This window comes from Schistocerca americana, chromosome 3 (assembly GCF_021461395.2).
Source record: "Schistocerca americana isolate TAMUIC-IGC-003095 chromosome 3, iqSchAmer2.1, whole genome shotgun sequence".
Classification (NCBI taxonomy): domain Eukaryota; kingdom Metazoa; phylum Arthropoda; class Insecta; order Orthoptera; family Acrididae; genus Schistocerca; species Schistocerca americana.
Genome location: NC_060121.1, coordinates 627,032,985 through 627,060,560, shown reverse-complemented (window position 1 = coordinate 627,060,560; position 27,576 = coordinate 627,032,985). Strand labels below are relative to the sequence as shown.

Below are 27,576 nucleotides of genomic sequence, written 5' to 3'. Positions count from 1 at the left end.
GCAATGGATACTCATCGAAATCAAACATCCTGACTGTGAGCGGCAAAAGAAACCACTGAAATCAAGCACCTAAATAATGAGAGACAAGAGGACTCACACAAATAAAGCACCCAAATGGCAAGACGCAAGGGGACTCACTGATTCCAAGCACCCCAGTGGGAGAGGAAAGGGGACTCACCATGATAAAGCATCGTGATGGGATCAGAAAACCATTGCATCCACCCCAGTGTTCCTGGATCACGCTAAAGGTAGTTTTTAAGCGACCACTGAAATGGCTAAACATATTGTATTGTACAATCGAGTTTGCAAACGAGACATTCGTCAATTTCAGCGCCATCTACCACGAATGGAAAACAATGGTTCAAGTAAACTGCACGTACTTTTTGGCCAAGAACCAAATTACACAATAAAAATGGGAGTCTCCGAATATGAAGTTGACCCCTCCCGCCCCCTCCCCACGCAGGAGAGATGGTGACCAGTTGTAACATAGACAGATGTCCCTTTTAATAATATTATCCATTCAGCTAAAACTTTTTTTTTTGGTGCGATGTGTCGTTTTCGAGATATCTAGTTGCCTCAAGTTAAAATAAACACCTTTATATTTAAACATATATATATATATATATATATATATATAAAGGGGGAGGAGGAGAGAAGCGGTATTAATTAGAGTGGATCCATCTCAATCTTTAGCCTTGTGCAGTAAATTAACAAGGAGGATATCCTTTGTCGTTACTAATATTTCTCTTTTCTCAAAAAATAGTAAAATGCGTAAGCATAAAAGCGAGACCCAAGAAACTTGTACAACCATGTCAATGAGATGTTAAATTAGTACAGATAAGAGTCCAGTACCCCAAGATGTATTCAACAATCCTGAAAACGGAATGTTAAATTCTTGTAGGTAGTGTATTGAAATTCAAGACTGAATTAAAGAACTTTCCATTGGGCTATTCAATCCACTCCATCGAAGAATATCGTGATCGAAATGCTTAAAAGTAAGTCTGCGAAGAGGAAACGATGACATAGGCTGATTCTCTTACAGCGAATAGTGACATCTTAATCTGAGCAAATGGATATAAGCCTATGTGATCTCTTAAGGTTCCTCGGAAAAGTTGATTAATGGTGCGCTGCCATCTGCTCTACGCGTTAGTTCTATTTTCTGCACAATATTTCGACGACCGATACAGACGTCTCCTTCAGATGCTGCGAGTTTGCTGTTATGTGTACTCACTCACTGGACTCTAATAAAACTTGTGAATTATTGTCGACCTCACCCAGCTATTTATATCCGGGTTCGATTTCCGACGCGGTCTTCACCCATTGATACTCTTTCCTCGACATATTGGTTAAAAGAAGAAAGGACGGATCCCTGGATCACAGCGTATATAGAAAAGCTGCGCACACTGACCTCTGTTTCAAAGCCGCGAGCCATCATCATCCGTCACAAAGAATTTTGGTGCTGAAGACTATAGTCAATAGAGCTCGAACGCTTTCAGACGAGGAGAGCCTCGCCGAAAAATTGCACCACCTACGAATATTGTTCCGAAAGCTAACGTTAAAGACGATCTAGGACTCAGAAACCTGGGTGTATATCGCATTCTGAGCGAATGCGGCTTTTCTTACGTGGGTAGACTGTGAGATCAGTCGAGAAGAGATGCTAGGCACACGACTGAAACAACCGGGCAAATTTGCTGTCGGCGAGCACTGCCTCGAGTACAATCATCAAATAAAACACGACGAGATCAGTATCGTGCTGCAAGCGCCAACTTCCTGGTACACCATAATTATGGAGTCTATCGACATAAAGATGTTGGGAAACCTAATAAACACGAAATTATTCAACAATTGCGAACTCCTCTGATATCAGCTGAATTAGCTATGGGAGTGTGACACACGAAAGTTTGCGCCGGCCCGCGAATCGACCCTAGATTTGCCGCTTATCGCTAGCGGTCGCCGTAGCTGTCTCGGCCATCTGTGCACGCTTCGTCGATCGATCCAGACCTCCATGTGCAACACTGTCTACGCCCCTATTGCTCGCAACGTTGCTTGAATTTCCGCAACAGAGTTAGCGAGGCAGACATGTTCAACATCACAGATAATTTTAAAACTGTGGCAACCACATCGAAAATAGTTATACATGACTACTTGACACTTCATGTAGTGAACAGTTTTTGAAAATACAGATGTCAAAACTATTAAAATGAAATTGAATGAAATGTCCAATGGTCCACTGTAGATGTATTTGTCCACGTCACTAATAAACCCACAAAACCGGTTTCGCAACTTTTGAGTGGGATCTTCTGGTGCAAATATGAACACTGTGTCATAGGTTACAGAATGCCGCAATGTAATAGTTGACGTGGCTAGGTAAATATTTCAGCACTCCTCGATTGATAAAAAACCATCGTCAAAGTATAAAAAGAGCATCGTCAGTGATGAAAGTCGAGTCTGTGTTAAGTCGAGAACTGTACACACCCGATTAAAATATGCTTCCGGCGGCCTGAAGGGCATCTATGAGGGGCATTTTGTTGCTTGACATAGTCCGACAAGAGCATATTTTAATCGGAATGTGTACTTGGTTCAAATGGCTCTGAGCACTATGGAACTTAACTTCTGAGGTCATCAGTCCCCTAGAATTTAGAACTACTTAAACCTAACGAACCTACGGACATCACACACATCCATGCCCGAGGCAGGATTCGAACCTGCGGCCGTAGCGGTCGCGCGGTTCCAGACTGTAGCGCCTAGAGCCGCTCGGCCACCCAGGCCGCCCGGAATGTGTACTGATCGCGACTTAGCACAGACATGAGTTTCATGATTGACGGTGGTCTTTTCATCGTGTGACGACGGTTTTTTATCAATTGAGGAGTGCTGAAATCTTTACCTAGTTGCTACAATTGTTACACTGTGACATTTTGTAGCCTGTGATACAGTGTTTATATTTGCACCGGAAGATGCAGCTGAAAAGTCGCGAAACCTGTTGTATGGGTTTATAAGCGTCCTGAACAAATACATCTACATCGGGCCACTAGATATTTCATTCAGTTTCATTTTAATAGATTTAACACCCGTATTAAAAAAAAAAACTGTTCACTGTTTGAAGTGTCAAGCAATGATGTGTGTTCAACGTTTGTACTATTATCTTCGTTTTACGCGTCTAGGCACAGACATTGACGATGATCTGCAGCTATGTTAATATTACGGATTTTATTCGCAAATTGCGAAGTATTTTGACATCATCGTAATATTAATACAGTTGCAGATCGTCAACAATGTCTATTACTTCAAACATCCAAGCATGTCTGAAGGAATAGACACCGTAAAATAACAAAGTAAACATAGACGTAGGAGCAAAACTTGCAGCAGCTGAAGAAGATGGCTGGGTCGGTCATCGAAATATTGTGCATAACGTGGAGACAACTCGGCTGATCACGCTGAAACACACCATTAATATAAACTTATGAAACTTCCTGGCAGATTAAAACTGTGTGCCGGACCGAGACTCGAACTCGGGACCTTTGCCTTTCGCGGGCAAGTGCTCTACCGACTGAGCTACCCAAGCACGACTCACGCCCCGTCTTCACAGCTTTACTTCTGCCAGTGAGGACGGGGCGTGAGTCGTGCTTGGGTAGCTCAGTCGGTAGAGCACTTGCCCGCGAAAGGCAAAGGTCCCGAGTTCGAGTCTCGGTCCGGCACACAGCTTTAATCTGCGAGGAAGTTTCATATCAGCGCACACTCCGCTGTAGAGTGAAAATTTCATTCTAGAATATAAACTTACGTTAAATAGTTTAAAGAGGAAGCGTTTTCATTTTAGCATATGGCGTTGACTTGGTTAAATATAAATAACATTTAGCCAGTAGGGTATATAGGATGTTTCAAAACAGACTTTACGACTTTGAAAATCCATATAAATTAATTCATAGTACCTACAGAGGTGACTGTAGTGTCACTTTGTAGGAAAATACATTAAGTTTTGTCTCGCGTAGTTCGCTAGTGCCGAATCGCACCGAAGGAGCGCTAGCGGCAGTTGCGTTAAGATGCCTGGACCAGAGCGTGCTAGCTAGACCTGATACCATTCGATTTTTTTACGGGGACTCATCAAGGATATCGTGGTTCAAATGGCTCTGAGCACTAGTTGACTTAACTTCTGAGGTCATCAGTCCCCTAGAACTTAGAACTGCTTAAACCTAAGGATATCGTGTTTGTACCTCCGGTGACTGCTTCTGAGCAAGTTACCAAAGCTACAGCGAGTTTGGGAAGAATTGACTTCGGATGGAATGTGTGCAGGAAAAGCAACGGAAGCCACGTACAACAGCTTCAGCTCCATGTAAAAAAAAAAAAAAAAAAAACTTGATGTGTTTCCCTACAAAATATCATTAAATCCAGTTCTATATCGTCTTTCAATAAATTTATATGAATTTTTAAAGTTGTAAAGTCCTTTTTGAAACACCCTATATGTGTTTTCTGTTAAACTGTGGAAAGTGGACACGAGGAAGCGATTTTATTATGAACGTTTGCTGGGAGCAGAAGCTAGCAGCGCTTACCTTGTGTGAGCCGAGGAAGGCCTCGAGTTTCGAAACGAACTTTCTGCGCGCAGCGAGCGTGTCGAACTCGAGCACCAGGTCGTGGTCGTGAGGGACGCGCACCAGCACCAGCGGCCGCTTCCCGCCGCTGCCGCACGCCTGCAGTGGGGGCAGTCACAGTACTTTCTGCTCTCCTAATAAGTAAATTATTTTATTGTACGTGTAAAGTTCTAACTAGTTTCTCCTACTCGTCGTTTTCAGAGATACTGAGCGGTACAGCAAGGACGAGAGTGGCGTGAATACTTACGCATCAGGATCGTCTAATAAACAATGCGCTCAATTTTTTTGTTTACCTGTATATCTATTTATTTTATAATCTCTGTTCACAGCTCTTCAATGTAGTTTGCAAACTTTATTAACACTCTACATCTTTATTCTTCATGTCTATGCACCACTGTGTGCTGAAAAGTAATGCCTTCAAAAATTTTATGTGAAAACTCTTGTGTGTGTGGTCTTCAGTCCAGAGATTGGTTTGATGCAGCTCTCCATGCTACACTATCCTGTGTAAGCTTCTTCATCTCCCAATACCTACTGCAACCTACATCCTTCTGAATCTGTTTAGTGTATTCATCTCTTGGTTTCCCTCTACGATTTTTACCGTCCACGCTGCCCCCCAGTACTAAATTGGTGATCCCTTGATGCCTCAGAATATGCCATACCAACCGATCCCTTCTTCTACTCAAGTTGTGTCACAAATTTCTCTTCTCTCCAGTTCTATTCAATACCTCCTCATTAGTTATTTGATCTATCCATCTAATCTTCAGCTTTCTTCTGTAGCACCACATTTCGAAAGCTTCTGTTCTCTTCTTGTCTAAACTATTTATCATCCACGTTTCACTTCCATACAAGGCTACACTCCATACAAAAACTTTCAGAAACGACTTCCTGACACTTAAATCTATACTCGATGTTAACAAATCTCTCTTCATCAGAAACGCTTTCCTTGCCATTGCCAGTCTACATTTTATATCCTCTCTACTTCGACCGTAATCTTTTGTTTTGCTCCCCAAATAGCAAAACTCATTTACTACTTTAAGCGTGTCATTTCCTAATCTAATTCCCGCAGTATCACCCGATTTAATTGGCTCTGAGCACTATGGGACTTAACATCTGAGGTCATCAGTCCCCAGAACTTAGAACTACTTAAATCTAAATAAGCTAAGGACATCATACACATCCATGCCCGAGACAGGATTCGAACCTGCGACCGTAGCAGTCGCGCGGTTCCGGACTGCAGCGCCTAGAACCGCTCGGCCACATCGACCGACCCGATTTAATTCTACTACATTCCATTATACTCGTTTTGCTTTTGTTGATATTCATGTTATATCCTCCTTTCAAGACACTGTTCATTCCTTTGAGCTGCTCTTCCAGATCCTTTGCTGTCTCTGACAGAATTACAATGTCATCGACGAACCTCAAAGTTTTTATTTCTTCTCCATGGATTTTAATTCCTACTCCGAATTTTTCTTTTGTTTCCTTTACTGCTTGCTCAATATAGAGATTGAATAACATCGGGGATAGGCTACAACCCTGTCTCACTCCCTTCCCAACCACTGCTTCCCTTTCATGCCCATCGACCCTTACAACTGCGATCTGGTTTCTATACAAATTGTAAATAGCCTTTCGCTCCCTGTATTTTACCCCTGCCACCTTCAGAATTTGAAAGAGAGAACTTCTTAAATATAACAAACTTTAAGTTTCCTTTACTTTACGTCTATGGTCACAAACGTTTTGTTAACAGATTACCGGTTTCGGGCTATAATGACCATCACCATATCTGCAGCAAAACATGGGGAAAAAAACATAAATACACTCGCACATTGTCTACAGCTTAATAACAGTACATAGACCATAATGAAAAGTACTACTGACAATATATGCATGTGTGCGCTTGTCTGGTGAACTTACAACACAAACGTCTTGTGGCTACTGCACGGCAGCTTGTTTTGAACTGTAGTGGTACTGACAACATGACTCGTGCATATGATGTTATTTATATATATTTGACGATGCTTGTGCTGATTCTGCATTTAACATTTGACGATGCCACTATGGCTGCAGTACATTAGGACTTTGTTTTTATGAAACAGGTACGCCTCTTCATACTTAAAGCGCACACATGCATATATTGTCAGTAGTAATTTTCATTATGGTCTATGTATTGTTTTTAAGCTGTAGACAATCTGCGAGTGTATTTATGTTTTATTTTTCATATTTTTTGCTGCAGATCTGATGATGGTCATTATAGACCGAAACCGGTAATCTGTTAACAAAAAGTTTGTGACCGTAGACGTAAAGTAAAGGAAACTTATTGCATATACGGGTCACTGTTTTATTCGCGACAATGTCGCAGCTTGTGAAAACAAACTTTATTAACGTTCTACATCTTTATTCTTCACGTCTATACATTTGTAGCGTGTAACGTGGCGGTGTTTAACGTAACTATGTCAGTGCATGAGAAACAGTGTGCTGTAATCGACTTTCGAATTCAAAGAGTTCGTCCACACGTGGAGCACCCTCTCCTTCAGCATTACAGAGCCAGACGATACATGAGCGCTGCGGCATTTGCGACAGTCCAACGCCTTGGGTTTACTCTCGTCAATCATCCCCCATACAGTCCCGATCTGACCCCATCCGATTTTCATCTGTTTCCGAAACTGAAAGAATACCATCGAGGACTTCAGTTTGATAGAGATGAAGCTGTGCAAGCCGAAGTGGGGTTGTCGCTCCATCAACAAAGCCAGATATTCTACAGTGACTGTATCAAGAAATTGGTCTCCCCTTGGAAGAAATGTGTTCGTCGCCAGGGTGACTACGTTCAGAAATAAATATATAGAGGTGAACAATAAACATGTAGAATGTTAATAAAGTTTGTATTATTTAAAATTTAAAAGGTGGTAAGAGTTATCACATAAAAAATTCGGAGGAATTTCTTTTCAGCATGCCCTCCTGCTTCTCAAAATAGCAACCTGGCAGTGAATACATTTTTTCCAACCAGAGACCAGTTTGACGATACAGTCACTGTAGAATGTTCGACTTTGTCGAGGAAGGCGTAACCTCACCTCTGCTTGTACCGCTTCATCACTATCAAAATGAAGTGCTCCAAGGTGTTCTTTAAGTTCTGGACAGAGATGAAAGTCGGATGTGGCCAAATCGCGACTGTATGGAGCTTGATCGATGACAGTGAACTCAAGGCGTCAGATTGTTACAGATGTCGTAGTGCTCGTTTTTGTTCTGTCACTGCCATGCTAAGGGAGAGGTTGCTCCACGTATAAACGAACTCTTCGAATTCGTGATTTCTGTTTTCTGAGGGCCTTGCAGTACCTTGCATGAATTCCAAACGCACCACACCTTGAATATCCTAGAACGCTGTGGGCATGACTTTGCCTACTGACGGCATAGTCTTGAATTTGTTGGCATCAGTGATCCTTTGTGGACGATTTCCGTTGAGGCTCTCGTTTTTGGGATAAAAACTGTGAATCCATCTTTCACCACCCGTGATTTCGTTCATAATGAGGTAAAGGACACACCCAAATGCGACAGCTAATTTCTGCTGCCGTTTCATGTCTCTGGCCAACGGCCTTGCTGCAGTGGATACACCGGTTCCCGTGAGATCACCGAAGTTAAGCGCTGTCGGGCGTGGTCGGCACTTGGGTGGGTGACCATCCAGGTCGCCATGCGCTGTTGCCATTTTTCGGGGTGCACTCAGCCTCGTGATGCCAATTGAGGAGCTACTCGACCGAATAGTAGCGGCTTCAGTCAAGAATACCATCATAACGACCGGGAGAGCGGTGTGCTGACCCCACGCCCCTCCTATCCGCATCCTCCACTGAGAATGACATGGCGATCGAATAGTCCCGGTCGGCCACTCGTGGCCTGAAGACAGAGTGCTTTTTTTGTGTCATGTCTCTACGTCAACCCATCAGATACTGCTGACTCTGTACAACCTTCTGACAATACACACTAATTCACTCTCAAGAGTTGCGTCAGCAGTTAAGGGCCACATGACTTCTTGGTATTAGTTTCACACCATCTACAGCGTTCTAGTGCGACTACTGTGCCCTTTCACGAATGTAAGCTTACTTCTTTTTGCGGTTCCAGTAGGCCAAGAGGCCTATATAATTGGACAGAACTTCATGGATTTTTATACACTCTGGCTGTTGTTAGACGTTATACGTCTAATAGTTTCAAGGATGAACAATATTCCTTCTGGATTTGACATTCGATATTTCTCCACAGTTTTTGGTAAATGATGACTGTAGATGATTCACCTCCTCTTGCTCACTTACCTTATTTCTCCTACACAGCTGTTTTAATTAATCAATTTTTTTGGATGATGGTAAGATTCTTTACAGAGGTCTCTGTCTGTATTTTTGGTTTTCTGTACATCTTATGGCCAAGAGTTGTGCCACATGTTTGACTATATATACATCCTGCAATAAGCTGCCCATTGCTCTCTCTTTAGAAAGTTGAATATTTGCCTTTATGATATTCATATGTACCCAGAAGACATTCCACTCGTCATCACCATAGGGAACGAAAGTATCGTCCATACAGAAGTATCTCTTAGCTGTTTTTTTTATTGTCTGAAGTGCCCAACTTTCATACGTCTCCCCATGTAACTTAGCAACAGCTAAACTAAGAAGACCTCCAAGAGGCACTTTAGTCAGCCAGTCAGTTGATCAGTCAGTCAGTCAGCGATGCCAACAGACACTACATACATTTTGTGAAATGGCTCTTGTAAACTGAAGGAATGAGGACAAAGGAATGACTTGTTGTATAGAGGTTGACGGGGAATTTGGAGTTTGAAACTATATTAGAGCTACAAAAGCGCACAAATATCAAATTTCTGAAGCCCAGAAAAGACATTTACATCGTGCATTAAGTGCCTGTCCACAGAGATGTATCTTACCTGCGATTCCTCGACGGTGAGCGCATCGTAGCCCTTGAAGCACACGGTGCGCAGCTTTTCGCCCTTCCTGTCGACTGTGTGCATGGCTGCCTCTGGGCCGAAGCGCACCTTCACCAGACGGCGGTGGTTGGCGTGCAGCCACTCGCGGACCGCCATCTTGTCCACGCAGCGCTGCTTCAGCTCCTCCTGGCGCATGCGCAGACGCCGCCTCCTCCTGTTCTGGAGCTTGATCACCCCATAGCCGCAGCCAGCGCACAAGATGGGCACGAAGCCCAGGAACAGGCACGCGTAGATGTACGGGACCTCACTGCCCTGCGGAACAGGTTGAAAGTTAAGCGCTGGCTACAACCTCCAATAAAATTTCAAAGACAGTGTTAATACACTATTGTCTTCTCCAAACGAAAATTGGCTATTGGCAGACCACTACATCTATCCCTGCATCTCCCTGTTCCTCATACCCTGACTTCATTCTAATAACACTGACTTAAGATCCAAACTATCTCTACGTACCCTCTTACATCTGAACTCGTCGCATAACGTCAGAACTCCAAATACAAATTAATCGACCACATTTGAGGGGGTGGTCAAATAATGCCGAACATTCGACTCAGTGGGACCCTGGAACGGTTCCTTCAAAAGTAATCACCACATGCGTTAAGTCAATATGCCCACTGCGAGATGATACGATAAATTTCTGTTTCATAGAACGCGGTCGGCCGCTGAGCGATCCACAACTGCACCCACTCTTGCACTTCCTCGATCGACTGAAACCGACATCCGAACACGTCTTTCTTCAGGTCGCCAAAGATGTGAAAATCACATGATGAAAGACTTGAGCTGCACGAAGGATGTTGCACTGTTTCCCAACCAAATCGCTGAAGTGGAGCTTTCGCCCCATTAGCGGTGTTGGGAGGGCGTTAACGTGCAACTAGATGATGCCGTCCGACAGTATTCCAACAGTCCGAGAGCAAAGGGCAAAGCAAACTGTGGAAACTTCCCCGCCAAACAAATCCAGAGCTAATCATTCATGTTCCAACAAGACCACGATGATGAAATTCTTAGACGGCAAGGTCCTTCTGCTCGCCTAGTCCTTCGATCGTCGAACCACAATCAATGTGTAGCGCTTTGAAGACATTTCGCACAAACAACGACACGCCATAAAGTCAAAACGCCGGAATATCCTCTGTGCAGCTCGGATGCTTTACTGCGTCATTTTTACATCTTTTGCGACCTGAAGAGAGGCATGAGTGGACGTCAGTTTCAGTCGGACGAGGAAGTGCAAGAGTGCGGTTGTGGATTCGTCAGCGGCCGATCGCGTCCCACGAAACAGGGACTGATCGCCTCGTCTCCCAGTGGACAAATGTCTTAACTCGTGTGGGGACAACGTTTGAATGGAACCGCACTGTGGTTCCGTTGTGACGGGAGTTCGGTTTTCATTTGACTGCCCCTTGCAGGCCTTTTGAATAAAATAAACAGCCATGATCTTCACTTTTCTCAGACGATATAAATAGACTATTAATTTGTTTTAGTGTAAACCACCAGGAAACTCATCTCGCCAACATACTCAAAAGAACCCTTCTCTTAAAAATTTAAAATTTGTACTTTATTCGCATTAAAAGAATATGTTTGGTTATCTTCGATAAAAATCGCTTGGCAGAAGTTTACATGTCAATAGTATGGAGCGAAGAAATAAATACAATAAAAGCGCCTTAACTGAAGCCTGAGCTTACTTTTTTATCGTTATTACTATTAAAATCTTTGCATCAGATCACCACGAATGATCTATTATTGAAAAGCATAATCGGTGTATTATGAAGAAGCAACATGATAAACAAGGAGGGGCTGTTAGTTAATGTGTAACAAGTATTGCACGAGAGTCGAAGTACAGATTCAGCACATTCCGATGATTCATTTCTAGCGTATTTTTCGTTTGAGGTCCTTGATGACTACCGCTTGCGTAGACAACATAACTGTTTTTGTAATTAAAGGTTTCGATGTTATTTTTCATCAAATAATGCACGTGGGATATACACATCCTGAAAAAAAATGAAGCATCCAGAAGACATGGTCAGATGTCAAATTAACTTTGTACAAATACGCTCCACTGGCGGATATGTAAATGATTTAGAGTTGCACTTCTCAGAGACAGGTAGAACGGTCACCAGATGGCATTAGTGTTGTTCCTGTTTGGTGTTGTTACCAGACAGGATGGGATAGACGACGAGTGGACTCTGTGGAGTTGCCGTACACTTGTGTGAGACCACGCTATCGTCTCCTGGCAGAGTACAAAAGGGGCTTTGTTGTACTTAGGTCATTGTTTGGCCTGCTGGTAGAATCGTACAACTCCAGACGTAAACGATGCCCCACGTAATTCTGGTATCTGCAAGAGTCGCTTAATTACGACGTTACTCGAAAATGGTTCAGACAAAGATTACCTGGCTGCTGAAAATCACTTGAATGATGCATTCTAAAAAATACAAGGAGATGTACTTGCAGCCGTTATATTTTTAGAATATGTCGTTGAAATAATTTTCGGTAGCTTAGAGCTCTTGGAAGCAAACAATCTTTGTCTGAAATATTTTCTTGCTGGTTGTTTTTGTGGCTTATACCGCGCAAGCCTCTTTATCTCTGCATAACCACTTCAACCTACATCCATTCCAACCCACTTACCGTATTCAAGCTTCGGACTCCCTCTACAAGACATCGCACACGCCCCACCATTATCAAACTGACGATTTCTCGACACCCCGCGACATGTCCTATCAACCGATACCTTCTTTTAGTCAAGTTTTCCCTTGATTATATTTGCTCAGTTCGATTTAGTATCTCCGCATTAGTTTCTCTCTCTGCCCATATAATCTTCAGCATCTTTCCGTAGCACTACATTTCAAAGGAGTCAATTCTCTTCTCGTTTGAACTGTCTGTCATCCACTTTTCACTTCTGTTCAAGGCAACACTTCAGACGAATACCTTGGCAATAGCCTACCTAAATACTAAATTTATATTCGATGTTAGTAAATTTACTATTTTCAGAAACACTTCTCTTGCTTTTGCCAGTCTGTAATTTACATCGTCTCTACTTTGTCCACCATATATTTTCTGCTGAAATAGCAACACTCGTCTACTACTTTTAGTGTGTCATTTCCTAATTCCCACAGATACGCCTGATTTATTTGGACAATATTCCTTTACCACTGTTTAACTTTCGTTTACGTTCATCTTGGTTTTTTTTTTCAAGACGCAATCCATCATGCCAAAATTAACATAGTTCTTGCAGGCCTTAGGCGGGACAGCCCGTACATCTGCAGATATACTGAATAATCTCATGGTATGTTACAAACTCATGCTTTTTGGAAATAAACTAGTCCAATCTGACTGACTAAAAAGGAAACACGGAAGCGAGGTACAGCCTTCACTGACGACATGCTTATTAAGAAACGGATCTAGTGGATAGGTGTCGTTGATATCACTGAACAGAATCGAAATACAATGTATAAAGTAGCTTCTAATTTCTGATTACAAATGAGTTAATGTGTGAAATCTATGACGTTAAGCAAGTAAGCGAGAAAAAGTTTAGATAAGGTTTGAAACTGTGTTTAAAGTTTGTTGCAAGTATCTTAGTGGTCTCATTATCACGCGCTGGGTGAGTATAGTTTGAGTAATTTGCGCTCTATGTTAAGGAAAAGCTAATTATTCTCGTGGCTCAAAGTTTATAACATCATATTTCTTGAACTATAAGTCGACAATGATGTAGTTTTGCAGGCACATTCAGTGGTATATGCGGATACTGCCCACAAAACGTGTTGCGAATCGAGTAAGTAGTAGAGAAGTACTACACACTAAGAAAAAAAAAAAAACCAGGTGCACCACGAAGGAGTTATCCGAATGGGACGGAAATCGTTAGATGTGTTGTACATCTACAGAAAAACTGGATGATTTATTCAAGAAAAAGAGCTTCACAAAATGAGCAAGTCAACAACGCGTTGGTCCACCTGTGACCCTTACGTAAGCAGTTGGCGTCATAGAATTGTTGGATGTCCTCCTGACAGCGTCTCCTGACATGTCCTCGCTGGTCATCGGGGCTCAGTACGAAGCGGGACTCATCACTCAAGACAGTTCCACTCCAGTCAATGAGATTCCAGGCCGAATTCGTGTCCCGACGCTCCGGACAGCGGTAGGATACCAGCCGGACTGTTGCCCGCCATACGGCCCGACAGCCACTGTGTTGGTGAGGGCTGCCATTTATTTTCATAGCAGGACCCCTTTCAATGTCATCCGCGGCACCCTTACAGCACAACAGTACGTCGACCATATTCTGCGCCCGTTTTGTTACCCTTCACGGCAAGCCATCCTGGGATTCCATTTCAGCAAGATAATGCCTGACCGCAACGACGAGAATTTCTATTGCTTGTCTTCGAGCTTGCCAAACCCTACCTTGGCCAGAGGGGTCGCCAGATGTCTCCATAGTTGAGAACGTTTGAAGAATTATGGGCAGTACTTCCAACTATTCCGGGATTTTGAAGACGTAAGAGGGTGTTTTTTTACGTAAGTACCGTTTTGAAATTAAGAAAAAGACGTGCTAAGATATTTCAATAATTTTATTTTTACATGAAAGCCTGTACTTTACGCATTGACGCCATTACAGTCTGATTCTTCCTTGTTTACGTTGTGTACTGAGTGTTTAAGATCCCTCCGATAATCGTGAGTCCCGCCGACTGAGAAGTACGGGCTGATATAACATTTCTTAGTGCTAAAGGCCTAAAAGCAATCGATACTCATCGTGAGATCTGTCCAGTTTACGGAGAAAACATTATGAGTGATGGAATGGTAAGAAAGTGGGTGAGAGCATTTAAAGATGGCCGCACAAATGCGCATGATGAACAACAGAGTGGGCGTCCTTCGGTTGTTAATGAATGTTTGGTGCAGGAAGTGGACAATAAGGTGAGAGAAAACAGACGCTCTACGATTTCCTCCTTGCGGAATGACTTTCCTAATGTTCCTCGTAGTGTTTTGTATGGCATTGTGACCGAGCACTTGAATTACCGCAAATTGTGCGCACGTTGGGTACCGAAAATGTTGACGGATCTGCACAAAACCAAACCTTTAGACAGTGCATTGACTTTCCTTGAGCGGTACCACAACGGCGGTGATGATTTCTTAAGCCAAATTGTTACGGGCGATGAAACATGGGTGGCCTACGTCTCTCCAGAATCAAAGCAAACAGTCCATGGAAGTTGAGCAAGGGCATCATTTTGCTGCAAGACAATGCCCGTCCGCATGTGGCGAATCAGACCAAAGATCTCATCACGCCTTTTCGATGGGAAACTCTAGATCATCCTCCGTACAGCCCCGATCTTGCGCCCAGTGACTTGCACTTAAAGAAACTCCTGGGCGGTCAGCGTCTTCAGGACGATGACGAAGTCAAAACAGTGGTGATGCAGTGGTTAACAAGTCAGGCGGCAGACTTCTATGAGGAGGGTATTCAAAAACTGGTACAATGTTATGACAAGTGCCTCAATATTGACGGAAATTATGTAGAAAAGTGGATTAAGGTACAGGTTTTCATGTAAAAATAAAATGATTGAGATATCTTAGCACGTCTTTTTTTAATTTCAAAACGGTACTTAACTTAAAAAACACGCCTCGTAAAGCGGCAAGTGTACAGAATTGGGTACGATATCTCAACGGCATACAACGACTCTATCAGTCGATGTCAAGCCGAATAAGTGCTTGCATAAGGGCCACAATGCCTTGCATAAGCACCAGAGATGGATAAATGCATTATTAACTTGCTCAATTTGTGATGGTCTTTCTCTTGAATAAGTCATCCAATTATTCTGAAATTGTAATCGTTTGTTTGTCTGTACATGTGCATCACATCTACCGATTTTCGTGCCATTCGGATAATTCCTCCGTAATGTGTCGTTTTCTTGTCTTAGAGCGTAAATTAAAACGCCATGCCTGATGTGGCAGTTTAATTGCATGAACAACAAAAATGTAGTAAGGGATAAACATTTTTTCTTTCCTTATTTTGTGAGAGCTTTCAGCGGGAAAATGTTTCGTTAAGGTTTGAAAGTAAGTACTGCCATTGTCAAATACTGGTTGAATATAATATGGGTATTTGTGCGCTGAGAGAAACGCAGTTTCTAACTGTAATACTTATCTTCCTGTTAAAACCTTAAACATAAGACTATAACGCTTAAAAAGTAGATTATGACTGCATTTTCAATTTTTAGAGTCGGTCAATAATCAAACAAATAATTGAAAATCAAATTTTTGTTGCCTGTGTAAGCAGGGTGAGAGGCAGCCTGCAAACAGTACTGGGTGTCGTGAGCTGGGTTAGCCGTTTAGTATAAGGGTTGACGAAAAAGTTTCCTTGGAAGGCCACACTAACCCCTCGCCTACAGGTCATTTTTTGTATACCGGCATCGGTGTCACACTGAGTTGAATGTAAGCTGCTGTGATGCCCTCATATGGAAACTTTTTGGTCATGCCTTATAATGTAGATAGCGTCTACATTTTAAGCTTTGATTCATAATCAAAACGTCTTCGGTCCTGGGTTCGATCCCCGCCACTGCCTAAATTTTGATAAATAATCAGAATTGGCGGCCGAAGACTTCCGACATAAGAAGTCAGCCTCATTCTGCCAACGGCCTTGTCAAAGAGGGCGGAGGAGCGGATAGAGGTTCAGGGCACTCTCTTGTCCTAGGGGTGGGAAATTGCCCCTAAAGGCGGAAGAATCAGCAATGATCAACGACATGAGGATGCAGAAGGCAATGGAAACCACTGCATTAAAGACACGTAACGTGTATCCACAGGACATGTGGCCTGTAATTGAAGAAGTATCATGATGATCTCTCCATTGGCAAAAGATTCCGGAATAGTCCCCCATTCGGATCTCCGGGAGGGGACTGCCAACGGGAGGTTACCATGAGAAAAAGATTGAATAATCAACGAAAGGATAACGTTCTACGAGTCGGGGCGTGGAATGTCAGAAGCTTGAACGTGGTAGGGAAACTAGAAAATCTGAAAAGGGAAATGCAAAGGCTCAATCTAGATATAGTAGGGGTCAGTGAATTGAAGTGGAAGGAAGACAAGGATTTCTGGTCAGATGAGTATCGGGTAATATCAACAGCAGCAGAAAATGGTATAACAGGTGTAGGATTGCAGAGGGTGTGTTACTGTGAACAGTTCAGTGACCGGGTTGTTCTAATCAGAATCGACAGCAGACCAACACCGACAACGATAGTTCAGGTATACACGCCGACGTCGCAAGCTGAAGGTGAACAGATAGAGAAAATGTATGAGGATATTGAAAGGGTAATGCAGAATGTAAAGGGGGACGAAAATCTAATAGTCATGGGCGACTGGAATGCAGTTGTAGGGGAAGGAGTAGAACAAAAGGTTACAGGAGAATATGGGGTTGGGACAAGGAATGAAAGAGGAAAAAGACTAATTGAGTTCTGTAACAAGTTTCAGCTAGTAATAGCGAATACCCTGTTCAAGAATCACAAGAGGAGGATGTATACTTGGAAAAGGCCGGGAGATACGGGAAGATTTCAATTAGATTACATCATGGTCAGACAGAGATTCCGAAATCAGATACTGGATTGTAAGGCGTACCCAGGAGCAGATATAGACTCAGATCACAATATAGTAGTGATGAAGAGTAGGCTGAAGTTCAAGACATTAGTCAGGAAGAATCAAAACGCAAAGAAGTGGGATACGGAAGTACTAAGGAATGACGAGATACGTTTAAAGTTCTCTAACGCTATAGATACAAAAATAAGGAATAGCGCAGTAGGTAGTACAGTTGAAGAGGAATAGACGTCTCTAAAAAGGGCCATCACAGAAGTTGGGAAGGAAAACATAGGTACAAAGAAGGTAGCTGCGAAGAAACCATGGGTAACAGAAGAAATACTTCGGTTGATTGATGAAAGGAGGAAGTACAAACACGTTCCGGGAAAATCAGGAATACAGAAATACAAGTCGCTGAGGAATGAAATAAATAGGAAGTGCAGGGAAGCTAAGACAAAATGGCTGCAGGAAAAATGTGAAGACATCGAAAAAGATATGATTGGCGGAAGGACAGACTCAGCATACAGGAAAGTCAAAACAAGCTTTGGTGACACTAAAAGCAACGGTGGTAACATTAAGAGTGTAACGGGAATTCCACTGTTAAATGCAGAGGAGAGAGCAGATAGGTGGAAAGAATACATTGAAAGCCTCTATGAGGGTGAAGATTTGTCTGATGTGATAGAAGAACAAACAGGAGTCGATTTAGAAGAGATAGGGGACCCAGTATTAGAATCGGAATTTAAAAGAGCTTTGGAGGACTTACGGTCAGATAAGGCAGAAGGGATAGATAACATTCCGTCAGAATTTCTAAAATCATTGGGGGAAGTGGCAACAAAACGACTATTCACGTTGGTGTGTAGAATATATGAGTCTGGCGACATACCATCTGACTTTCGGAAAAGCATCATCCACACAATTCCGAAGATGGCAAGAGCTGACAAGTGCGAGAATTATCGCACAATCAGCTTAACAGCTCATGTATCGAAGCTGCTTACAAGAATAATATACAGAAGAATGGAAAAGAAAATTGAGAATGCACTAGGTGACGATCAGTTTGGCTTTAGGAAAAGTAAAGGGACGAGAGAGGCAATTCTGACGTTACGGCTAATAATGGAAGCAAGGCTAAAGAAAAATCAAGACACTTTCATAGGACTTGTCGACCTGGAAAAAGCGTTCGACAATATAAAATGGTGCAAGCTGTTCGAGATTCTGAAAAAAGTAGGGGTAAGCTATAGGGAGAGACGGGTCATATACAATATGTACAACAACCAAGAGGGAATAATAAGAGTGGACGATCAAGAACAAAGTGCTCGTATTAAGAAGGGTGTAAGACAAGGCTGTAGCCTTTCGCCCCTACTCTTCAATCTGTACATCGAGGAAGCAATGATGGAAATAAAAGAAAGGTTCAGGAGTGGAATTAAAATACAAGGTGAAAGGGTATCAATGATACGATTCGCTGATGACATTGCTATCCTGAGTGAAAGTGAAGAAGAATTAAATGATCTGCTGAACGGAATGAACAGTCTAATGAGTACACAGTATGGTTTGAGAGTAAATCAGAGAAAGACGAAGGTAATGAGAAGTAGTAGAAATGAGAACAGCGAGAAACTTAACATCAGGATTGATGGTCACGAAGTCAATGAAGTTAAGGAATTCTGCTACCTAGGCAGTAAAATAACCAATGACGGACGGAGCAAGGAGGACATGAAAAGCAGACTCGCTATGGCAAAAAAGGCATTTCTGGCCAAGAGAAGTCTACTAACATCAAATACCGGCCTTAATTTGAGGAAGAAATTTCTGAGGATGTACGTCTGGAGGACAGCATTGTATGGTAGTGAAACATGGACTGTGGGAAAACCGGAACAGAAGAGAATCGAAGCATTTGAGATGTGGTGCTATAGAAGAATGTTGAAAATTAGGTGGACTGATAAGGTAAGGAATGAGGAGGTTCTACGCAGAATCGGAGAGGAAAGTAATATGTGGAAAACACTGATGAGGAGAAGGGACAGGATGATAGGACATCTGCTAAGACATGACGGAATGACTTCCATGGTACTAGAGGGAGCTGTAGAGGGCAAAAACTGTAGAGGAAGACAGAGATTGGAATACGTCAAGCAAATAATTGCTACTCTGACATGCCGGCCGAAGTGGCCGTGCGGTTAAAGGCGCTGCAGTCTGGAACCGCAAGACCGCTACGGTCGCAGGTTCGATTCCTGCCTCGGGCATGGATGTTTGTGATGTCCTTAGGTTAGTTAGGTTTAACTAGTTCTAAGTTCTAGGGGACTAATGACCTCAGCAGTTGAGTCCCATAGTGCTCAGAGCCATTTCCATTTACTCTGACATGAAGAGGTTAGCACAGGAAAGGAATTCGTGGCGGGCCGCATCAAACCAGTCAGTAGACTGATGACAAAAAAAAAAAAAAAATGTAGTCTGTGGCACACCTCGAAGTAGTCGTGTCCCTTGAGGTACTTGCAGGGCTCGAGCAGGCTGGCGTTGAGCTGCACGGGCTGCGGGCAGGGGTCGCTGGCCGTCCAGAAGAAGACGTTCCGCTGGATGTCGTCGGGCCCCACGTCGGTGCTGTTCACGATCACGTCGTACAGCCGCACGCGACGGATCTCCGCGATCTCCTCCTCGCTGAAAATGCTGCACCGCCACCAGCACGATAGCATTACAACCACGACACAGCGACTAACTCGTGTCCAGTACAAATGATTGTTACAATAAGAGCGCAAGATGTGAATCTTAAACGGAACAGGGCATTCTGTAGCAAAGCATGGTAATATTTACTGATTTTTAATGTAGACATTTGAGAATTATGTAGTGAGCAACAAACACGGTAAATGACCTTCACAGCTTTATTGGCACTCTTGTCGTGAAATTTTTAATAGCGGTTTTATATAAATGTAGAGGTATTTCGTTTAATTTCGCCTTATAATGCTTGGGTGGTCGTGGGCTTGTTGATGTTAATCCGAGACTTAAAACTAAACAGAAAAAAGTCAATAAGTGAATCACACATGTATTGCAACTATTTCCGCCCATGTCCTTTTCCTAGTCTGTTACATATGGAAAGAAAGAGCCAGCCATGATAAAACTATTCCAACTTGTATGTAAGATATATGAGACAGGCGAAATAGCCTCAGACTTCAAAAAGAATGTAATTATTCTAACTGCAACGAAAGCAGGTACTGACAGATGTGAATATTACCGAACCGTCAGTTCAATAAGTCATGGTTGCAAGATACTGACACGCACCATATACGGAAGAATGGAGAAATTTGTAGCAGCAGACCTCGGAGAAGATCAGTTTGGGTTCCAGAGAAATGTAGGGACATGCGAGGCCATAAGACCCGAAGACTTATCTTTGAAGATAGTCTGAGGAAAGGGATTTGTAGACCTAGACAAAGCTTTTGACAATGTTGACTGGAAAACACTCTTCGAAGTCCTGAAGATAGAAGGGGTAAAATGCAGGGAGCGACGGGTTATTTGCAACTTGTACAGAAACCAGATAGCAGTTATAAGAAGCGAAGGGCGTGAAAGGAAAGCGGTGGTTGAGAAGGGAGCGAGGGTTGCAGGCTGCTCCCACTGTTGTTCAATCTGTACATTGAGCAAGCAGTAAGGGAATCCAAAGAAAATATGGAGTAGGATTTAAAGTTGAAGGACAAGAAATAAAAATTTTGAGGTTTGCCGATGTCCACACAAAGGACTTGGAAGACCAATTGAACGGAATGCACAGTCCCTCGCAAGGAGAACTGAAAATGAACAACAACAATAACAACAACAGCAAAACACGGGTAATGGAATGCTGGTAGGATTAAATAGGGAAGTGAGGCAACAGTAGCAGTCAATGAGTTTTGCTATTTATGCATCAAAATAACTGAGAATGGCCGAAGTAGAGAGGATACAAAATGCGGACTGGCAATAGTAATAAAAGGAAAATTTGTTAACATTGAATATAAAATTAAGTGTTAGGAAATCTTTTCAGAGGTGTTTTACAAACGTGAAATGTGGACGAAAAACTCTTGAGACAAGAAGAGAACAGAAGATTTCGAATTGTGGTGCTATAGTAAAATATTAAAAATTAGATGGATAGATCCAATAACTCCAGAGTAGATGCTGAACTGAACCGGGGGAAAAAGAAATTTGTGAAAAAACTCAAATAAAGGAAGAGATCAGTTGATCCTGAGATGTGAAGAAATCATGACTCCCTATGAACTGCAATCTGAAAAGCAGTTCTACAAACGAATGTTAAAAACGAAGGGTATGGATAAAGAACAAAATGAAGAGGTAGTAGAAAGCATACTGAGCGTAACAAAACGACACTGTCAAATTTCGAGAGGTTGTAGAGGATGCCTGGGGGGGGGGGGGGGGCTATACAGAGGATAGGAAGTCTTGCCCGGGAAACGCCATCCAACGATGTTACAGAGGCTAGGCCACAACATATAGTAGTGCGTTTCGTTACAGATTCATTTAGTAAGCACGAAAGAGTCACAGAGATGATCGAGCAATTGCTGTGGCAGATGCTACAAGAAAATCGTTCTGCATCACGATACAGACTATTGTTAAAGTTCAAAGAGCACACGTTAACAGAAGAGTTAACAAACATACTGCTTTCTTCTTCGTGGATCTCTCGAAAATACCATGAAGATAAAGAGAGATTCGAGCCCACACAGAGGCTTACTGGCAACTCTCTTCCCGCTATCTATTCGCGACTGGAACAGGAAAGGGTGCACAAAGTACCCCCCACCACACGCCGAAAGTGGCTTGCGGAATGCAGATGTAGACGGCAAATGGTCTGCGAGCAGGGCGTGGACGAATTCAGCAACATTTATCTTCTTGAATACTGTCAGGTATTCAACTAAATACATAGGGAATACAATTGTGAACAACGTAAAGTGAACCATCACATAGTAAATTTTGCGTTTTGTGGGGAAGGCGAACCAAAGACAGCGCTTTTTTGGCAGAAGGTGGAGCAGATCTACTAAAGAGACCGCATACGTTACGCTTGTGCATCCTCTTCTAGGAAATCGCTGCGCGCTATGGGATCTTTACGAGATAAGATTGACGGAGTACATCGAAAAAGTTCAAAGAATGGCAATTCGTTTTGCGTTATCGCAATACAGGAGAGAGGGTAAAATGAATATGAAAGCTTGTCGGGGGACAGTCATTAAAAAAAAAAAGAAGACCGTTTTCGTTGCGGCGAGGTCTTTTCACGAAACTTACCACCAAATTTCCCCTCCAAACTACGAAAATATTGTGCTGACTTCCTCCTACAGAGGGAGATACGGCATCGTGGTGAAATAACAGCAAGCAGAGCTCGCGCCGCAAGATTTATGTGTCCACTTTTAGCACGTACTGTTTGAGAGTGAACTGTTGAAAAATAGTCTCAGAGTGGGTCTATGATACGTTACCGATATTCAACGGCTTCAGCACCTCAGTACTATATTTTACTTATTTCAAACCTCATTAGTCAACTTTATATCCTTTTAGGGCTCTTGCCATTGGCAATTTCATCTTCCATGGTTGTCTCAGCACAATTATGTGTAGTCTGCCACAATTTATGGTAAGGATTACTCACAGAACAAAGGGTTCCATTGTAAATCCACTTCAGTTGTGAATGATATTTCATTGGATGACTACTTTCGGTGAATTTTAGCTCCATCGTCGGGTGCCATACAGTGGTTTGTTAAGTCATAGGTGTGGGAATGGCAGGCCAGTTAATCACAACAGATCCAACTGGCGTCTTTTAGGAAGCGCAGGAGCAGCAAGAGGGCGCTTTCCTCACCAGTACATAATGAACTGACAAACTTCATGTGATCGTAGGTGGTGTTTTCAAAAACTAACTGAGGATGAGCGCTGTTTCAGAAATGTCATCCAATGGCGCTACAGGCCTTCGATAGAGCGAACGCCTGCTAGATAGGCTACCCTTTCGGCACCAAACGTGAGCGTGTAACGGATTGCAAGTGGATCTTCTCGCTAAAGGCACATCTCTACGTGATTACAATACATTCTTAAGTGTTAGGCGGAGGGCTCATAGAGCCACTCTCAGATTCTTCGAACCCGTTGCTTAAATTATGAATAAAAGTCATTAGCAATAGCGGGTGAAGTCCGGCATAAGAAATCACTCTAGTTCCTCCAACGGCCTTTTCAAAGAGGAGCGGACAGGTGTTCAGGGCACTCTCTTGCCCTTGGGGTGGGAAACAGCCACAAAGCTCGGAAGAATCATCAATGATCAACGGCATGAGAATGCGTAAGGCAATGGAAATTACTACTTTAAAGATAAATAATGTGTATCCTCAGGACAAATGATCTGCAATTGAAAAAGTGCCATGATGATGTCTCCATTGGCAAAAGATTCCTAATTAGACTCTCATTCGGGAGGGGACTGCCTAGGGAGAGATGACAATGAGAAAAGGATGGAATAATCAACGGAAAGGTAACATTCTACGACCTGGTACATGGAATGCCAGAAATGTTAACGTAGTAGGAAAGTTAGAAATTCTGAAAAGGGAAATACAAAAGCTCAATTTACAAGCACTATTTGGAAAGTAATTTCCGATTGGTCGCGAAATGGAAACCACAGTGAAAATCAAAAATGTTTTATTTGGAACAGTCAGCTACACCTATCAGCTACATTTCTATATAGTCTCTGCTACGACTTAGAAATTTGTCGTACCGTTGTACCAAATTTCCAATACAGTCGTCATAGAAGGAAGCCGCCTGTGCTTTCCACCAGTTCTCTGTGCTGGTCTATGGCTCGTTATCTGTGCCAGCGGTTCATGTGAGCAGAGATGAAACTAAGAGGGAGCCAATTACGGCCTGTATTGTGGGTCATCAGACACTTCCCATCGAGAACGCTGCAGGAGCGCCGTGCGGGGTAGCCGCGCGGTCTATGGCGCCTTGTCACGGTCCGTGCGGTTCCGCCCCGTCGGAGGTTCGACTCCTCGCTGGGGCATGGGTGTGTGTGTGCTGTTCTTAGCGTAAGTTAGTTGAAGTTAGATTAAATAGTGCGTAAGCTTAGGGGCCGATGACCTCAGCAGTTTGGTCCCTTAAGATCTTACCACAAATTTACAAAACATGCTGTAGCAGCATTTTCATTGCCCCTGTGGAGTCCGGCCGAGAGTTGTCATGACGAAGGAAATGCATGAAGTTATATTATGTGGGCTGCTGCATGACATCAAGCGCTCTCTCTTGCCAGGCCCTCATGCTTGGCGAGAGACGCTATTTCCTACATATCTTTACGTGTTCGCTGTGCGTTCAGAACTGTAAACAGTGATGTGATAAAATCGTCGGGAATATTGGAAACGCCGCCCAATCCATATGTGCAAAGTTTTATCGGATTTTCAGTACGGTTTCCATTTTGCCCCCGATCGGACCTTACTTTCCGAATAGCCCTAGTAGATATAGTGGCAAGCTGAAGATGAAGAGATAGAGAAAGTAAATGATGATGTTGAACTAGTATTTCAGCACCTAAATGGAGATGAATATAATCATGGGGGATTAGAAGGTGGTCGTAGGGGAAGGAATAGAAAAGAGGGTTACTGGAGAATATGGTCTAGACAGTAGGATGAGAGAGAAGAAAGACAAAATGAGTTCTGCAATAAATTTTAGATGGTAAGAGCTAATATGCTGTTCAATGATCATAGAGGAGGAGGTATATTTGGGAAAAACCCATAGACACTGGAAGATCGCAACTGGATTACATCATGCTCAGACAGAGATTCTCAAACCAGACATAGTACTGTAAGGACTACCCAGGAGTAGATATAGACCCGGATCATAATTTAGTAATGATGAAGAGTTGACATAAGTTTAAGAGAATCGCGCAGAAGATACAGTGTGGAAGGAACTGATACTGAAGTACTGAGGATTGATGAGACGCGTTTGAAGTGCGCTAAGGATGTGGATATTGTGATAAGAATAATAACAGTAGGCAGGTAACTTGAAGAGGAGTGATATAATTAAAAATGGCAGTCACAGATGTGGTACGGTCAGACATAGATACAAGGAAGGTAACTCCGAAGGAACCTTGGGTAAGAAAAGAAATGCTTCATCTGACCGACGCATGGAGGAAGTATAATAATGATCAGGGCAAGAAAGGAATACAGCAATATGAATGACTTAGGAATGAAATAAACAGGAAGTGCAGGGCAGCCAAGGCGAAATACTGCAAGGAAGATGTGAAGAAATCGAAAAATAACTGATCGTCGGAAGTTCTCAACTCAGCAAGGCGAAAAGTGAAAATAACCTTGGATACAATTCAAACTAAGGGTGGTAACATTAAGAGTGCAATGATAATGCTATTACTGAAGTCAGAGTAAAAAGAAGATAGATGGAGAGAGGAGAGTACACTGAAGGCATCTACGAGGAGGAAGACTTGTCTGACTGCCTGACATGAGAAACTGGAGTCGATAGATGAGACATAGGGGATCCTGTACTAGAGTCAGAACATAAAAAAGCCTTGGGAGGGAAGACAAAGGAGAAATAACATTCCAACTGAATTGTGGGAAATGGCAACCAAGCTGCTGTTCAAGTTAGTGTGTAGAATCTACGAGACTGGCGATGTACCTACAGATTTTCGGAAAAAATACCATGTACACAGTTCTGAAGATAGCAAAGGCAGATGGGTGCGAAAACTATCACATAGTTGGGTTAACTTCTTATGCATCCATGGTGCTGACAATAATAATATACAGAAGAATGGAAAAGAAAACTGAAGATCTTTTAGATGACGATCAGTTTGGCTATAGGAAAAGTAAGGCTACCAGAGAAGCAGTTTCGACTTTGCTCTTGTTAATGAAAGTAAGATTGAAGAAAAGATTCGTTCCTACAATTTGTGCATGTAGAAAAAGCGTTTGACAAAGTGAAATGGTGCAAGTTGTTAGAAATTCTGAGAAAAGTAGGAGTAAGGTACAAGGAAAGACACATGATATGCAATATGTAAAATATGTACCATATATAAGAGAACAATAAGAATGGAAGACCAAGAACGAACTGCTCGGATTAAAAATGGTGTGAGACAGGGATGTAGTGTTTCGCCGCTACTGTTCAATCTATACCTCGAAGAAGTAATGACAGAAATAAAAGAAAGGTGAAGAGCAGGATTAAAATTCGGGGTTAAAGGATGTCATTGATAAGATACACTGATGGCATTGCTATCCTCAGTGAAAGTGAAGAAGAATTACAGGGTCTGTTGAATGGAGTGAACAATCTGATGAGTACAGAATATGGATTTAGACTAAACCGGAGAAAGACAAAAGTAATGAGAATCAGCAGAAATGCAAATAGTGAGAAACTTAACGTGAAAGTTGGTGGTCACGAAGAGGACGAAATTAAGCAATTCTGCTACCTCGCAAGCAAAATAACCCATGACGGACGAAGTAGGGAGGATATAAGAAGCAGACTAGCACAGGCAGAGAGGGCGTTCCTGGCCTAGAGAAATCTACTGGTATCAAACGTAGGCCTTAATTTGGGAATGTACGTTTGGAGCACAGACTTGTTTGATAGTGAATGATAGATAGTGGTAAAACGGGAACAGAAGAGAATCGAGGCGTTCGAGATGTTGTGCTACACTGGAATGTTGAAAGTGAGGTGGACTGATAAGAAGTGACGAGGTTCTCCGCAGAATAGACGAAGAAAGGAACAAATGGAAAACACTGACAAGAAGAATGGACAGGATGCTTAAACATGTGTTGAGGCATCAGAGTATATCCTCCATGGTACTAGAGGGAACTGTAGATGATAGCTGAAGACAGAAACTGGAAATTTAAAGAAACAGTGGGCGCTATCGAGTGAAACGAAGCTAAGCGGCTTACAAACCACAATTCCTGCTGAATTATATTCTGATCCGCAGTAATATGAAAGTATCAGTTCTGAACGAGAAATGACGCCATGTCAAATATGCAGCCACTGTAATATTTATGTATTGAGGTAGGAGAATAAGGCGTTCGAAATACACTGATGAGGCAAAACATTATGGCCGTCTCCTTAATAGGGTTAACTCTGGAATACAATATAGTACCGATTATGAGTGGCATAGATGCGAGAAGTCCTTGGTATGTTCCAGGATAAACGTGGCGCTAGATTCCATTGCCATCTGGGAAGGTATCAAGTACGAAGGGATGTAACTGGGTCGCAGAAATTTTCACGTAGTCAAAAACTGTCGAATTTTATTAGATTACCACAGGTCCCTTGGAATTCCAGACGACTGTCCCCCACGGCATAACACTGTCCTCACCGTCGTGCGTTTGTGTCATGTCTCGGACAGACGTTCGCCTGAATGACGTCGTTTCTGACACAACCACAGACCTTGTATAGCAAGAAACGTTATTCATCCGACAAGGCGATACGTTTCAATCAATCCACGGTGAAATTTCGATGATCTAATTCCAACGGTGTCGTTGGGCCAACATGGGAACACGTAGGATTCGTTTGCTGCAGAACCACGTGTTCCACAATGTGCACTGGTGCACTGGACGGTGTATCCGAAGCACTTGTGCTGCA

General features: G+C 42.7%; 1 protein-coding gene and 1 pseudogene across 1 annotated transcript in view; one reads left to right on the top strand and one right to left on the bottom strand.

Annotated features, from left to right (window-relative positions):
• Window positions 1–27,576, bottom strand: part of LOC124606261 (dual oxidase) — a 528,122-nt gene that overhangs the window by 60,859 nt on the left and 439,687 nt on the right. Inside the window, exons 10-12 of the mRNA XM_047138239.1 lie at window positions 19,518–19,719; window positions 9,499–9,810; window positions 4,545–4,682 (exon numbers count right to left, since the gene is read on the bottom strand). Coding sequence (XP_046994195.1) covers window positions 4,545–4,682; window positions 9,499–9,810; window positions 19,518–19,719 — 652 coding nt within the window. The remainder of the gene's footprint in view (window positions 1–4,544; window positions 4,683–9,498; window positions 9,811–19,517; window positions 19,720–27,576) is intronic.
• On the top strand, window positions 8,159–8,276 carry LOC124607654 (annotated as a pseudogene).